Source organism: Stegostoma tigrinum, chromosome 17 (assembly GCF_030684315.1).
Source record: "Stegostoma tigrinum isolate sSteTig4 chromosome 17, sSteTig4.hap1, whole genome shotgun sequence".
Classification (NCBI taxonomy): domain Eukaryota; kingdom Metazoa; phylum Chordata; class Chondrichthyes; order Orectolobiformes; family Stegostomatidae; genus Stegostoma; species Stegostoma tigrinum.
Window position 1 is genome coordinate 12,397,798 of NC_081370.1, and position 17,200 is coordinate 12,414,997.

A 17,200-nucleotide genomic window follows, 5' to 3' on the forward strand; every position below is an offset into this window, starting at 1 on the left:
CAGCATCACTTTAGGATAAGGGGCCGAAGTTTCAGAGGATATTTGGGATAAACACTTTTTCATTCAGTGGGTCATGCAAACCTAGAATGCACTGCCTCGGAAAGTTATGGATTCTGTATACCTTAAAAGCTTTAAAAAAAGTTTGAATGAGTGCTTTAAATTGTATTCATGTGTGAAATAGATTGAGTCAAAACTGATTTGACTGAAATAAAAAAAGTGCAATGTCTGGTGCTTGTTAATAACATACCTGTCTAAAAAAAACTAACTCACCAGCTAACAGATGAAGCTGAACTTGAGATAGGTATGACTGAGGTTGGTGATGTGCAGTATTCAGTTCGTCTCAACAATAGAATATTGGTGAGCTGAAAGTGTGGCTCATTTGGTCAGTAATGTGTACCTGTAGCATTGAGTAAAGGTAGTTTCTGCACTAGGAAGTAGTTCTGTAGAAATAATGCTTGCAAGCAGACAGAAGTAGAGGGAGAACTATCCATTTGGAAACAGAACTGGCTCAAAGGTACAAGACAGTCGGTGGAGTTGGAGGGTTGCTTTTCAGACCAGAGGCCTGTGTCCAGCGGTGTGCCACAAGGATGGGTGTTGCGTCTGCTGCTTTTTGTCACTTAGGTATGTGATTTGGATGTGAATATAAAAGGTATGGTGAGTAAGTTTGCAGGTGACACCAAAATTGGAGATGCAGTGGATAGTGAAGGAAGATTACCTCAGAAGACAGTAGGATCTTGATCAGATGGGCCAATGGGCCAAGGAGTGGCAGATGCATTTAATTTAGATAAATGTGAAGTACTGCATTTTGGTAAGGCAAATCAGGGCAAGACTTATGCACTTAATGGTATGATTTTGCAGAGTGTTGCTGAACAACGAGACCTTGGAGTGTGCAGTTCCTTGAAAGTGGAGTCGCAGGTAGATAGTGAAGAAGGCTTGCCTTTATTGGTCAGTGTATTGATTATGAGTTGGGAGGCCATGTTGTGGCTGTAGAGGACATTAGCTAGGCCATTTTTAGGGGAGTCCAAAATTAGAGGGTACAGTTTTAATATGAGAGATGAAAAATTTAAAAGGGATCTAAGAGGCAAGTTCTTCACACGGAGGGTTGTGAGTGTATGGAATAACCTGCAAGAGGAAGTGATGGAGACTGGTACAATTACAATATTTCAAAGACATCTGGATGGGTATAAGAATAGGAAAAGTTTAGAGGGATGTGGGCAAATGCTGGCAAATGAAACAAGAGGTATTTAGGATATCTGGTTGGCATGGATGAGATGGATTGAAGGGTCTGTTTCTGTGCTGTATATTTCTGTATCACAGATTTGGATCTGGGAGAAAACTCATTGTGGAAATAAGTATGTGAATTGCAGTTCTGTTTTTATTAGAGTGACAATTAGAGCTATAGCCCGGTAGTAAGTAGTGTTAATCATCAGAATGAGAAAAAATTAGTCATGAATATTGAGAAACATTGAGTACAAATGTTAAGAAAGTGTAAGACAATGGGAGATGTTTCCATTTAGTGGCAGAGCAGCCTTGCACATTACTTACGTAAAACAGTCACTGATACTCCCATCACAGGATTTGGGAGTAAACGCGACAACAATTTCGCCATCTCAAAATCAATATGAGATGAACTTGTAGTTGGAATTATGACATTTCTGTTTCATTGCACCGGGTTGAGATAAAGAGCAAATCTAATTCAAGGGCATTCATTGAATTGTTCCCAAACTCTGTGTGTAATTGTCACTATTCAGTTGCCAATAATAATTTCTTCATTCTCTTAAGTGTCCCACGTGAGAATGACTGACTAAACCCCCTCAATTATGAAGTGGATTGGATGTAGGATTTAAGTTTGACCAGAACTCCCTCTCAGTTTTAAGTGCTGGAACATGGGATTAGAACAGTGAACACAGAAAAATGGAAACACAGAAGATAGGAGCAGGAGGAGGCCATTCAGCCCTTCAAATCTGCTCCACCATTCTTCACGGTCATGGCTGATCGTCCAACTCAATAGCCTAATTCTGTTTTCTCCCCATAACCTTTGTTGCCATTCACCCCAAGTGTCCCTTGCATGCATTCAATGCTTTGGCATCAGCTACTTCCTGTGGTAATCAATTCCACAGGCTCACCATTCTTTGGGTGAATAAATGCCTGTTCATCTCCATCCTAAATTGTCTACCCTGAATCCTCATACTGTGACCCTGGGTTCTTGACAGACCCACCATCGAGCATCTACCCTCTCTAGTTGTTAGAATTTTATAAGTCTCTATGAGATTCCACCCCCACCCCCCAACCGTCCACCTCTGAACTCTGGTGAAAACAATTGCAATCTAGTCAATCTTTCCTCATGCATTAGACCCGGCATCAGCCTGATAAACCTTGGCCATACCCCCTCGAATTACTGAGATACTGAGGGATAGGATCTATTCCCATTTGGAAGAACATGGGCTTATCAGTGATAGGCAACGTGGTTTTGTGCAGGGAAGGTCATGTCTTACTAACTTAATAGAATTCTTTGAGGACGTGACAAAGTTGATTGATGAGGGAAAGGCTGTAGATGTCATATACATGGACTTCAGTAAGGCATTTGATAAGGTTCCCCACGGCAGGCTGGTGGAGAAAGTGACGTTGCATGGGATCCAGGGTGTGCTAGCTAGATGGATAAAAAAACTGGCTAGGCAACAGGAGACAGAGGGTAGTAGTAGAGGGGAGTTTCTCAAATTGGAGACCTGTGACCAGTGGTGTTCCACAGGGTTATGTGCTGGGACCACTGTTGTTTGTGATATATGTAAATGATCTGGACGAAGGTGTAGGTGGTCTGATCAGCAAGTTTGTTGATGACACTAAGATTGGTGGAGTAGCTGATAGTGAAGGGGACTGTCAGAGATTACAGCAGAATATGGATAGGCTGGAGAGTTGGGCAGATAAATGGCAGATGGAGTTCAATCCGGGCAAATTCGAGGTGATGCATTTTGGAAGATTAAATTCAAGGACGAACTATACAGTAAATGAAAAAGTCCTAGGGAAAATTGATGATCAGAGAGATCTGAGTGTTCAGGTTCATTGTTCCCTGAAGGTGACAACGCAGGTCAATAGGGTGGTCAAGAAGGCATATGGCATGCTTTCCTTCATTGGGTGGGGTATTGAGTACAAGAGTTGGCAGGTCATGTTGCAGTTGTATAGGACATTGGTTCGGCCACATTTGGAGTACTGTGTACAGTTCTGGCCACCACATTACCAAAAGGATGTGGCTGCTTTGGAGAGGTTGCAGAGGAGGTTCACCAGGATGTTGCCTGGTATGGAGGGTGCTAGCTATGAAGAGAGGTTGAGTAGATTAGGATTATTTTCATTAGAAAGGCAGAGATTGAGGGGGGACCTGATTGAGGTCTACAAAATCATGAGGGGTATAGACAGGGTGGATAGCAAAAAGCTTTTTCCCAGAGTGGGGGAGTCAATTACTAGTGGTCATGAGTTCAAAGTGAGAGGAGGAAAGTTTAAGGGAGATATGCGTGGAAAGTTCTTTACACAGAGGGTGGTGGGTGCCTGGAACGCGTTGCCAGCGGAGGTGGTAGACGCAGACACGTTAGCGTCTTTTAAGATATATTTGGACAGGTACATGGATGGGCAGGGAGCAAATGGACACAGACCCGTAGAAAATAGATGACAGGTTAGACAGAGGATCTTGATCGGTGCAGGCTTGAAGGGCCGAAGGGCCTATTCCTGTGCTGTAGGTTTCTTTGTTCTCTTTGTTCTTTGTTTGAAAGCAAGAACATCCTTCTTCAGAAAAGGATACCAAAATTACATACAATATTCCAGCAACAACACATCCCTGCTCCTGTACTCAAAACGTCTTGCATGAAAGCCATTTGGCTTCTTTACCATTTGCTGCACCTGCATGCTCACCTTCAGCAATTGGTGCACAAGGACACCCAGGTCCCACCGCAGACTCCCCTTTCCAAATTTTCAGTCATTCAAATAGTAGTTGACTTCCTTGTTTTTGCTTCCAAAGTGAATAGCTTCACATTTATCCAAATTGTACTGCATCTGCCATTGATTTGCCCACTCATCCAACCCATGGTGAAGGATCTCCTACTCCTTGTCACAGTTCGCCCTCCCACCCAACTTAGTATTATCTGCAAACTTGGAGACTTGCAAACTTTGTTCCTTATTCCAATGGCTTGACAACATGACAACAACCCTATTACTTCTGCACCTTTCTGAAATCTGCATCCCAATCTGTTCCTCAGTGTCTCTGTTGCTATTGGGGGTCTATAGAAAACTCCTAATAAAGTGACTGCTCCTTTCCTGTATCTGACTTCCACCCATACTGACTCAGTAGACAAACCCTTCTCCATGACCTCCCTTTCTTCAGCTGTGATACCATCACTGATTAGCAATGCCACTCCCTAACCTCTTTTACCTCCCTTCCTATTTCTTTTGAAACGTCTAAACTCCAACATCCAACAGAACATCCAACGACCAGGGTGGCACGGTAGCTCAGTGGTTAGCACTGCAGCTTCACAGCGCAGGGACCCGGGTTCACTTCCAGCCTCGGGTGACTGTCCGTGTGGAGTTTGCACATTCTCCCCATGTCTGCGTGGGTTTCCTCCCACAGTCCGAAGATGTGCAGGCTAGGTGGATCGGCAATGCTAAATTGCCCGCTGTGTTCAGGGGTATGTGGGTTATAGGGGGATGGGTCTGGGTGGATGATTCAAGTGGCAGTGAGGACTTGTTGGGCTGAAGGGCCTATTTCCACACTGCAGGGAACCTAATCTAATCTTAAAAAAAACCATTCCTGTCCCTGCGTTATCCAAGTCTCTGTAATGGCCACAACATCACAGCCCCAAGTACTGATCCATGCACTAAATTTGTCATCCTTATTCCTGACACCTCTTGAGTTTACGATAGAAACACTACAACCCGTTGCACTGACTGCAACTTTGCCCTATCAATTGTCTATCCTTCTTCACAGACTTTCTACATGGTGTATCTGCCTGTACACCAGCTACCCCATCCTCTGACCTGTAGTTCCAGTTCCTATCCCCCTGCCAAACTAGTTTAAACCCTCCCAAAGAGCTCTAGCAAACCTTCTGCCCAGGATATTGGTGCCCTTCCAGTTCAGGTGCAACCTGTCCTTCTTGTACAGGTCCCGCCTTCCCCAGAAAGTATCCCAATAATCCACATATTTGCTCATATTTTTTAGCTATGTCTCTTAGTTTGAGATTTTCCCACCAGTGGAAATATCTTCTCAACATTTACTTTGTCAAGACCCTCATAATCTTGTGTATTTAGATAAAATCACTTCTCAACCTTGTAAATTTTAAAGAATAATGTTTATTAAGTCTTGATAAGTCATTGTCTTTATCCCAAGAATCAGCCTAGTGAATCTCTTTTAAATTGCCTCCAATATCAGTGTATTCTTTATTAAAAACAGGGACCAAAACTGTATACAGTGTAGTCTCAATACCCTGTACACGTTGAACGAAACTTATAAACTCCAACTAATGAAGACCAAATTGCTACTTAACATCTTAATGACTGAGCCTGCAGGGACTGTAACCTCTTGTGCATGAGACACAAAAACATCCGGATCACTACGATGGAGTTATGTTATAGGCCTCCCAACAGTCAGTGGGAGAGAGGAACAGATATGTAAGCAGATCATGGAAAGATGTGGAAAAAACAGGATTGTTGAAGTGAGTGATATTAACTTCTACAGTATTGACTGAGACCCCCTTTTTTCCAGAATTTGTTAGGTATGCCTAGGAGGGTTTCTTAAAACAATATGTAGCTAGTCCAACAAGGGAAGGAGCCATACTCAACCTTGTAAAATTAAAAAGAATGAAATGTGGATGTTGTAATTCGGGAACAAAAACAGAAGTTGCTGGAAGCCCAGCAGGTCTGGCAACATCTGTGATGAAAAAAAATCAGTCAACATTTCGGGTCCAGCGACCCTGCCTCGGAACTGTTCTGATAAAGGGTCACCGGACCCAAGACCTTAACTCTGGTTTCTTTTTCTTCACAGATGCTGCCAGACCTGCTGAGCTATCATCAACTTCTATTTTTGTACCAAACCTTGTACTAGGGAATGAGCCTGGCTTTGTGATTGAAGTTTCAGTGCAGAGCACTTTAGGAGCAGTAATGATAATTCTGTAAGTTTTAAGATAGCTATGAATGGTTCTCGATTGAAAGTGCTAAATGAGGGGAAGGGATAGCATTTACTTGCTTTAGAAAGAAAGGACTTCTCAGGGATAGTCAGCGTTGCTTTATGAAGAAGAGGACTTGTCTCACAAACTTAATTTGAGTTTTTTGAGGATGCAAAGAAGATGATTGAGTAGGGCCGTGGATGTTGTCGACATGGACTTGACTACAGTATTTGACAAGGTCCCTCGTAGTAGGCCGGTCCAGAAGATCAAGTCACATGGCATTCACAGTGAGTGGTCTATCTTCTCTATCCATCTTCGACCTGTCTCCCCTTCTCTCCCTATTTATTTCAGAACCCTCTCCACCTCCCCCTTTTCTGATGAAGGGTCTAGGCCTGAAACGTCAGCTTTTGTGCTCCTCTGATGCTGCTTGGCCTGCTGTGTTCATCCAGCTCCACACTTTGTTATCTTGGATTCTCCAGCATCTGCAGTTCCCATTATCTCTGGATACAAAATTAGTTTAGTTTGTTTATAGAAGTCAGAGGATGCGTTTTGGGTGTTTTTCTGACTTAAGGTCTGAGACCAGTGGTGTTTCACAAGGACTTCTTGTTGTTTGAAATATAGTTATATACTCTGTATCTGCTAAATGATGTATCGTGAATTTGACTATCTACACCAAAAAATAAGTAGCAACAAAAATCAACATTTGCAGGCAAAATTTCCGTCTGTGATATCATTTGTGAGTTTCATCATTCTCAAGGTTTCTCATGAACAAAACCCTCAAGGATACAGAGAGATGATATATATAAATGACACAAAACAAAAACTGCTAGAAGTCATAATGGGGCAGGCAGCATTCATGGAGAGAAAGCAAGCCAATATTTTGAATCCAGATGACTCTTCATCATACAACATAGAACAGTGCAGCACAGTACAGGCCCTTCAGCCTACACTGTTGTGCTGACATATTATCCTACTGTAAGATCAAACTATCCTACGTACATTTTACTATCATCCATGTGCCTATCCAAGAGTCGATTAAATGGCCCTGAAGTATCTGACTCCACTACCACTGCTGGCAGTGAATTTCTCACACCCACCGCGCTGTGTAAAGAAGCTACCTTTGACATCTCTCCTATACCTGCCTCCAATCACCTTAAAATTATGCCCCCTCATATTAGTTATTTCTGTCCTGGGGGAAAAAAGCCTCTGACTAGCCACTCTGTCTATGCCTCTCATCATCTTGTACACTCTATCAAGTCACCTCTCATCCTTCTTTGCTCCAATGAGAAAAGCTCTAGCTCCCTCAACCTTTCCTTTCCTGCCCTCCAGTTCAGGCAGCATCCTGGTAAATCTCCTCTGCATCCTCTCTAAAGCTTTCACATCTTTCCCATAGTGAGGTGATCAGATCTGAACACAATATTCCAAGTGTTGTTTAACCAGGATTTTATACAGCTGCAGCATAACCTTGCTGCTCTTAACCTCAATTCCCCTCCCATTGAAAGCCAACACACCATACCCTTTTAACAACCCTATCAACTTAGGTGGCAACTTTGATGGATCTGTGGACGTGGATCAAGATCGCTGTGTTCCTCCACACTGCCATTAACCCTGTATTCTGCATTCAAATTCGACCTTCCAAAATGAATTGTTTCTCACTTTTTTCTGGGTGGAATTCCACCTGCCACTTCTTTGCCCAGCTCGGCATCCTGTCAACATCCCATTGCAACCTACAACAGTCTTCCATGCTATTCACAACTCCACCAACCTTCATGTCATTGGCAAATTTACTAACTCACCCTTCCACTTCCTTGTCCAAGTCATTTATAAAGATCATAAAATGCAGAGGTCCCAAAACAAATCCCTGTGGAACAATACTGGTCACTGAGCCCCAGCCTGAATAGTTTCCATCTAATACCACCCTCTGTCTTCTATTGGACAGCCAGTTCTGTATCCAGGCAGCCAAATTTCCCGAATCCCATGCCTCTTTACTTTCTGAATGAGCCTACCATGTGGAACCTTATCAAATGCCTTGCTAAAATCCATATACACCACATCCACTCTTCTACCTTCATCAATGTGTTTTGTTACATTCTCAAAGAATTTAGTAAGGCTTGTGATTATCACCTGCCCCTCTCAAAGCCATACTGACTATTTCTAATCAAACTGTGTTTTTCCAAATCATCGTAAATACTATCTCTCAGAATTCTCTCCAGTAATTTGCCTACCAGAGAAGTAAGACTGACCAGTCTGAAATTCCCAGGATTATCCCTATTCCCTTTCTTGAACAAGGGAATAACATTTGCCACCGTCCAATCATCTGTTACTACTACAGTGGACAGTTAGGATGCAAAGATTGTCACCAAAGGCGCAGCAATCACTTCTCTTGCTTCTTATGTCAATCTTGGGTATATTCCGTCAGGCCGAGGGGACTTTTCTACCCTCATGTTTTTCATCAGAACTGGCTTCATCACTAACTCCGATAAAGAGTCATCTGGACACAAACCATAAGTTTGCTGTCTCTCCACAGATGCTGCCTGACCTGTTGTGATTTCCAGCACTTTTTTGTTTTCAGTACAGATTCAGCACATCAGTTTCAGTGATTTGCCCCTACAATGCTAATTTAATAATATGAATAAAAATGTAGGTGGCCTGATCGTTAAGTTTGTAGTCAACATAGTGTGGACAGTGAGGAAGGTTGTCAACAGATACAGTTTATACATACTTGTATTAATATATATATAGAACATAGAACAGTACAGCACAGAACAGGCCCTTCAGCCCACGATGTTGTGCCAACCATTGATCCTCATGTAAGCACCCTCAAATTTCTGTGACCATATGCATGTCCAGCAGTCTCTTAAATGAACCCAATGACCTTGCTTCCACAACTGCTGCTGGCAACGCATTCCATGCTCTCTCAACTCTCTGTGTAAACCCGCCTCTGACATCCCCTCTATACTTTCCTCCAACCAGCTTAAAACTATGACCCCTTGTGTCAGCCATTTCTGCCCTGGGAAATAGTCTCTGGCTATCAACTCTATCTATGCCGCTCATTATCTTGTAAACCTCAATTAGGTCCCCTCTCCTCCTCCTTTTCTCCAATGAAAAGAGTCCGAGCTCAGTCAACCTCTCTTCGTAAGATAAGCCCTCCAGTCCAGGCGGCATCCTCGTCAACCTCCTCTGAACCCTCTCCAAAGCATCCACCTTCTTCCTTTTGACGAGAAGCTCCACAGCTCTCGTCATCCAAGGTTCCTTTATCTTACCCCTTCTTGCCTGTCTCAGAGGGACATATTTACTCATCACTCGCAACAACTGTTCCTTAAACAGTCTCCACGTGTCTACAGTGCCCTTACCACGGAACAATTGCTCCCAGTCCATGCTTACTAACTCATGTCTAATCGCATCATAGTTTCCTCTTCCCCAATTAAATATCCTCGCATTTTGTCTAATCCTCTCCTTCTCCATAGCTATGGACAATGTGAGGCAGTTATGGTCACTATCACCAAAATGCTCTCCCACCACAAGATCTGAGACCTGCCCCGGCTCGTTTCCGAGCACCAAGTCTAGAATGGCCTCTCCCCTCATCGGCCTGTCAACGTACTGAGTTAGGAAACCCTCTTGAACACACCTTACAAAAACAGCTCCATTCAAATCTCCTGCTCGAAGGAGGTTCCAATCAATATTGGGAAAGTTAAAGTCACCCATTACAACAACCCTACTACGTCCGCACTTTTCCAAAATCTGCCGACCTATGCTTTCTTCAATCTCCCTGCTGCTACTGGGGGGCCTGTAGTAAACCCCTAACGAGGTGACTACTCCCTTGCTGTTCCTAATTTCCACCAACACTGACTCGGTAGGCAGATCTTCCTCGACAATGGAAGCTTCTGTAGCTGTGATGCCCTCTCTGATTAGTAGTGCTACACCGCCTCCTCTTTTTCCCCCCTCCCTATTCTTTTTAAATGCTCTAAACCCTGGAATATCCAGCAACCGTTCCTGCCCCTGAGAAACCCATGTCTCTGTTATGGCCACAACATCATAGCACCAGGTACTGATCCATGCTCTAAGTTCATCACTTTTATTCCTGATACTCCTTGAGTTAAAGCAAACACACTTTAACTGATCCTTTGGTTTCTTCCCAGGAAAATGCTTCCCACTAGCTGGTCTACCTCTTGCTACTGCTTCACCTGCATCAACTCTCACCTCTGGTATACAGCCCAGGTTCCCACCCACCTGCCATACTAGTTTAAACCCTCTCGAACTACTCGAGCAAACCTTCCACCCAGGACATTGGTCCCCTTCCAGTTCAGATGCAACCCGTCCTTCTTGTACAGGTCCCACCTTCCCCAGAAGGCATCCCAATTGTCTACATATCTGAAGCCCTCCCTCCTACACCAGCTGCGCAGCCACGTGTTAAGCTGCGCCCGCTCCCTGTTCCTCGCCTCGCTATCTCGTGGCACCGGTAGTAAACGAGAGAACACTACTCTGTTCGTCCTATATATAATATGATTATTTATCAAGTTGGCAGAGAAATGGCAGATGGAGTTTAATCTGGATAAGTGTGATGTGAAGCATCTTCGGAGGTCAGGTGTGAGAGCAAAGTATACAGTAAGTGTCAGGATATACAGCGGGATCTTCCCTGAAAGTCGAAACACAAGTGGATAAGGTGGTAAAGAGAATAAATGGCATGCTTTCTATAAGGAGATGTTAAACAAATTTTAATTGTTTTTGCAAGTGTTGGAGGCTGAGGGGTGATCTGATAGAAGCATATAAAATTAAGAGGCATGAATAGTATGGAAATGCAAAGTATAAGGGTTTAGAGTTTTAAGATGAGGTGGAAACTTTAAAGAAGATGTACAAGGCAAGTTTTTATTTACACAGAGGTCCATGGTTGTGTGGTACACACTGCCAGATGCTGTGGTAGAAGCAGATATGGTAGCAATGTTGAAGAGGCATTTAGGCAAACACCTGACCCTGCAGTGAGTAGAAGAATATGGACCAATTCAAAGCTGATGGGATCCATTTACAATGGCATCATGTTCAGTACAGACATCTTGGACCAAAGGTACGTTCCTGTGCTTTACTGTTCTATGTTCTGGAATAGTCTAGATTCCTCAGTTGAATGTTTTGGAGACTTTCTCCATTTAAGTAAGAGTCTGCCTTTTGACTCTTCATGCTAAAGTGCTTACCTCACACTTCCTTAAATGAAATTCAACCTCACGCAACCTATCTATATCCTCCTGCATATTCCTATGTTCTCATCACAACACTCCCTTCCACCTATTTTTGTATCATCAAAAATTTGGATTTGTTGCACACAGCTCCTTCCTCCAAGTCATTAATATAGACAGTAAACATTTGAGGCCCTTGGATTGATCCTTGTGGTATTTCACTAGTTACGTATTTCCAACCTGAAAAAGAGGTATTAATCCTGATTCTGTCTACAGTGTCAACAAATCCTCAATCCATTTTAATACTTTACCATGTTAAAACATTGACATCTACCCAAAATTGCCCAGGTTTGTCTTGTACAAAACAAGCAGAACAAATCCAACCCAACTAATTACTGCTATTTGCGAAGTGATGGCAAGTGTCGTCAACAGTGCTAACGGTTTGGGCTCCAGCAGTGCCAATCACCTCCTCACCTTTGGCTTAAATAAAGCCAAAGGAATTGAATTCTAGAGATGAGGTGAGATAGCCTTTGACATCTAGGTTGCATTTGACTGAGTCTGGTGTGAAGGAGCTTGTGCAAAACTGGAATCAATGGGAAGCAGGGGTAAATTATGTTCTGGTTGGAGTCATACATGGCACACCGGAGGATGGTTGTAGTTGTTGGAGGTCAAGTCATCTCAGCTCCAGGACATCTCTGCAGGAGTTCCTCAGTATAGTGTTCTAAACCCAATCATCTTCAGCTGCTTCATCAATGACTTTCCCTCCATCGAAAGGTTGGAAGTAGGGATTGCACAGTCTCGACTCTTCAGATACTGAAGCACTCCATTTTCAAATCAAACAAGATCTGGACAACGTCCAGCGTTGCAAGTAAGCGCTTCGCAAATGCCAGGCTATGATCACATCCAACAAGAGACAATCTGACCACTGCCTCTTGACTTTCAATGGTGTTACCATAACTGAAACCCCCATTGTCAACATTCTTGGGGTTACCACTGGCCATAAACTCAACTGAACTCGCCACATAAACAGAGTGGCTACAATGGTATCTCAGAGGATTCAAATACTGCAACAAGTAACTCATCTCCTGACTCCCCAAAGCCTGTCTACCATCTACAAGCACAAACTTGAGGATGCAGAGGAGGTTCACCAGGATGTTGCTTGGTATGGAGGGTGCTAGCTATTAAGAGACCTTGAGGAGATTAGGATTATTTTCATTAGAAAGACAGAGATTGAGGGGGGACCTGATTTGAGGTCTACAAAACCATTAGGGCTATAGACAGGGTGGATAGCAAGAAGCTTTTTCCCCAGAATGGGGGACTCAATTACTAGGGGCCATGTGTTCAAAGTGAGAGAAGGAAAGTTTTTAAGGGAGATATGCGTGGTAAGTTCTTTATGCAGAGGGTGGTGGTTGCCTGGAACGCATTGCCAGCGGACGTGGTAGACGCAGACACGTTAGTGTCTTTTTAAGATATATCTGGACAGGTACATGGAAGGGCAGGGAGCAAATGGACACAGACCCTTAGAAAATAGATGACAGGTTAGACAGAGGATCTCGATCGGCACAGGCTTGGAGCGCCGAAGGGCCTGTTCCTGTGCTGTAATTTTCTTTGTTCTTTGTTAAACCAATAGTGTGATGGAATACTCCTCACTTGCCTGGATGGGTGCAGCTCCAGCAACATGGGAGAAGCTTGACACCATACAGAACAAAGCAACCCACTTGATTGGCACCACATGCTCAAGCATCCACTCCCTCCTCCACTGATGCTTAGTAGCAGCACCCCATACGTCTGCAAGATGCACTGCAGAAATTCACCAAAAATCCTGAGACAGCACCTTCTAAACCCACGACCACTTCAATCTAGAAGGCAGCAGTTAGATTGGAATACCACCACCTGCAAGTTCCCCACCAAGACACACACCATCCTGCCTTGGAAATATGTTGCCATTCCTTCATTGTTGTTGGATCAATTGTCTTCCAAATGGCATTGTGGCGCAACGTACAGTGCATGGGCTGCAGTGAATCAAGAAGATAACACGTCACCACCACCTCAAGGGTAACTAGGGACAGGCAATAAATGCTGGACAGCCAGCCACACCCAGGTCCGATGAATGAATAAATAACACCGAATATCATGAGTTCCTATCTTGTGGAATAACCGTTTATGTGGCACCTGATCAAATAGAGTTATTTGGAAACAGACCCTTCAGTCCAACTCATCCATTCTGACAAGATATGCTGAACTGATCTAGTCCCATTTGCCAGCATTTGGCCCATATCCCCCTCAACCCTTTCTATTAATGTACCCGTACAAAAGCTTTTAAAATGTTGTAATCGTACTTGCCTCCACCACTTCCTCTGGCAGCTCGTTCCATTAACACACCATCCTCAGGTCTTTTTAAATATTTCCTCTCTCACCTTAAAGCTATGCCCTTTAGTTTTGTGGTTCTTTACTATGGGAATGAGACCTTTGCTATTCACCCTATCCATATCCCTCATGATTTTATAAGCATTCCCTGGTGCTCCAGGGAAGAAAGTCCCAGCCTATTCAGCCTCTGCGTATAGCTCTCATCCTCCAATCCTGGCAACATCCTTGTAAATCTTTTCTGAACCCTTTCAATTTAATAATATCTTTCATATAAGCGGGAAGACCTGAATTAAACATAGTGTTTTGAAAATGGCCTCACTAATGTCCTGTACAGCTCCAATGTGACATCCCAACCCCTCGACTTAATGCACCGACGAATGAAGGCAAGCTTTCTGTAAATCCCAATACACTACATTCACCAATTCTCCTTCTTCTATGCTGCTTGTTATATCGTCAAAGAATGCCAGCATCTTTGTGAAACTTGATTTTCCCCTCACAGGACCATGTTGACTCAGTTTGATTTTATTAAGCTTTTCTAAATCCATTGCTGTTTCTTTCTTCTTAATGGACTCTTGCAATTTCACAACAGTGGATATTAATGCCAATGGCTTATTGTTTCCTGCTGTGTGCCCCTCCTTTCTTGAATAGGGGTATCACATCCTCATTTTTTCAATCCATTGGAATCAACCTGGAATCCAGTCAGTTGTAATCGTTGAATCATACAGTACAGAAGGGGTCCTTCCACCCATCATGTGTGTTCTGCCAAAAATACACAAAATCTGCACTAATCCCACTTGCGCAGTCTTTAATGTTTAAAGGTGGCATGGTTACCTGTCTTAATATCTTCCCAGATCCCCATTTAAGATCCCCATCACCCTCTGGGTGAAAAATGTTTTCCTAAGTCATAGAATCTTTAAGATCAATATCACAGAGTCCCTCCAGTGTGGAAACAGGACATCCAGCTTAATGGGTCCACACCTACCCTACCCCTGTAACCCTGCATTTTCCATGGCTAACCCACTTAGCTTGCACATCCCTGAACACTACGGGCAATTTAGCATGGCCAATTCGTCTAACTTGCACATCTTTTTGGACCATGGGAGGAAACCAAAGTGCCCAGCGAAAACCCAAGCAGGCACTGAGAATGTGCAAGCTCCACACAGACAGTTGCCCGAGGATGAAATTGAACCCAGGTTCCCTGGTGCTGTGAGGCAGCAGTGCTAACCATTGTGTCCGCACTAGCCAAAAACCACCACCTAACTGTTAGAATAGAATCATAGAATCCTTACAGTGTGGAAACAGGCCCTTCAGCCCAACAAGTCCACACTGACCATCAGACCATCCCACCCTGACTCATTCCCCTGTAACCGACCTAATCTACACATCCCTGAACACTATGGGCAATTTAGCATAGACAGTTTACCTAACCTGTACATTTTTGGACTGTGGGAGGAAACCGGAGCACCAAGAGGAAGCCCACGCAGACACAGGGAGAATGTGCAAACTCCACACAAACAGTCCTCTGAGGGTGGAATCGAACCCAGGTTGTTGGCACAGTGAGGCAGCAGTGCTAGCCACTGTGCCACCCCTGTTCTAGTACCATTTTCCAGTACTTGTCCTATAGCCACCTTGTGCACATCTAAATACTATTTAAAAATTGAGGGTTTCTACCTGCATGAGAACAATTTTCCTCTAAACCTCTACCCCTCACCTTCAATCTGTGCTCCCTGGTCATTGATCCCTCCATCAGGAGAAAGGTTTGTTCCTGTCAACCCTAGCTATGCCCTTCACAGTTTTATACATCTCAAACAACTTCCTGCTTGTCACCTTAAAATTATGCCTCCTTGTTAATGACCCCTCGACTGAGGGGAACAGCTGCTTTCTATCCAGTTTGTATGTTCCCCCCATAACTTTGCACACTTCTGTCGGGTCCGCTTTAAACCTTCTCTGCTCCAAGGAAAACAACTTGAGCTCATCCAGCCTCACTTTGTCTGGGATCCAGCATCTTAGCTACAACATCCTGGGGAGCCTCCTTTGCACCCCCCCCCCCCCCCCCCGTTATGTGCAATCATCAGGTTAATATCCAACAGATTTATTTGAAATCACAAGCTTTAAGAGCACTGAGGTTCACCTGACGAATGAGCGGCGTCAGAAAGTTTGTGATTACAAATAAACCTGTCGGATTATAACCTGGTGTCGTGTGATTTCTGACTTTGGCCACTCCAGTCCAACACTGGTACCTCCACATCATGTGCAATCACATCCTTCCTATAGTGTGATGACCAGGATTGTACACAGTACACCAGCTATGGTCTGACCAAAGTTCTGTACAGATCTAACGTGACCTGCTTGCATTGATAGTTTATTCCTCGACTGATAAAGGCAAGTCCTCATTACGTCTTACTGATTTGCCCTGCGATCTTCATGGATTTATGGACAAGCACTCCAAGATCACCTCCGTTCCTCTAAGCTTCCTAGTATCTTGCTATTCATTGAGTACCCCCTTGTCTTGTTCCTCCTTCAAAAGTGATAACCTGTCACTTACCAGGGTTAAATTCCATCTGACCAATCCATGCATATCCTTCTGTAACCTAAGACCTTTCCCCTCGCACTCAGTCAATCTTCGTGTCATCTGCTTACTTATAATCCCCCTACAACCACATTCTCATCTCTCCCACATTCTAATCTATATCATTTATGTATACAAAATAAGCAATAGGGACACAGCAATGATCCTTGTGGTGTGCCACTGCATGCCAGATCCAGACACACAAACAGCCTTCTAACAACACCCTGCTTCTCCTGTCACTAAGCCAATTTTGAAACAAACTTGACAAGTTACCCTGGATCCCATGAGCTTTTAGCATCTTTATCAGTTCATCACATGGGACCTTGCCAAAGGTCTTTCCGAAATCCACATAAACGACGTAAACTGCCCAACCATCATCTACATGCTTGATCACTTGAAAATTCAGCCAGATTTGGTAGGTTTCCTCTGATAAAGCCATTCTGACTACTCCTGATCAAATAGAGGTTTTTTTTTCCTTCACTATTTTCTCCAGTAGTTACCAATTACTGATGTGAGACTCGGTGGTTTGTAGTTCTTTACCTTTATCATTCTCCTTGTGGAAGAATAATTTAAGTGTCAAGCAATTAAATGTGGAATGTAGCTAAAGTTTAGAAGTAGAGGTTGGAATGATGGGCAAATAGGTCAAGGAAGAGATATGCGACAAATTGTTGCATATGTGTAGGAAGCTTAGAGCCTGTTGTTCAATGTTGACTCAAAGCTTAAGACATCTTCTGCTTGAAGATAACGTTTCAGCAACCACAGGTTGTGAAACCATGATGTATGACATATCATATGACCTACCTTAAAAGGATGCGATAAACTGTATGAGGTTATTTACTTGTAACAGCTGTCTCAATCTATAATGGCGCATTGAAGTATTGGCGATAATGGGAACTGCAGATGCTGGAGAATCCAAGATGACAAAGTGTAGAGCTGGATGAACACAGCAGGCC

General features: G+C 43.6%; 1 protein-coding gene across 7 annotated transcripts in view; it reads left to right on the forward strand.

Moving 5' to 3' along the window:
* The window catches only part of LOC125459217 (lysosomal acid phosphatase), a 106,122-nt gene that overhangs the window by 13,640 nt on the left and 75,282 nt on the right, over positions 1–17,200 (forward strand). The window contains exon 1 of one of the 7 annotated variants that reach the window (XM_048545311.2): positions 11,115–11,205. The exons of the other annotated variants lie outside the window; for them this stretch is intronic. Within the exon in view, the coding sequence (XP_048401268.1) occupies positions 11,134–11,205 (72 nt within the window). The 5' untranslated portion in view covers positions 11,115–11,133. Of the gene's footprint in view, positions 1–11,114; positions 11,206–17,200 lie in introns of those variants that run through there. 7 annotated transcript variants of the gene reach the window in all.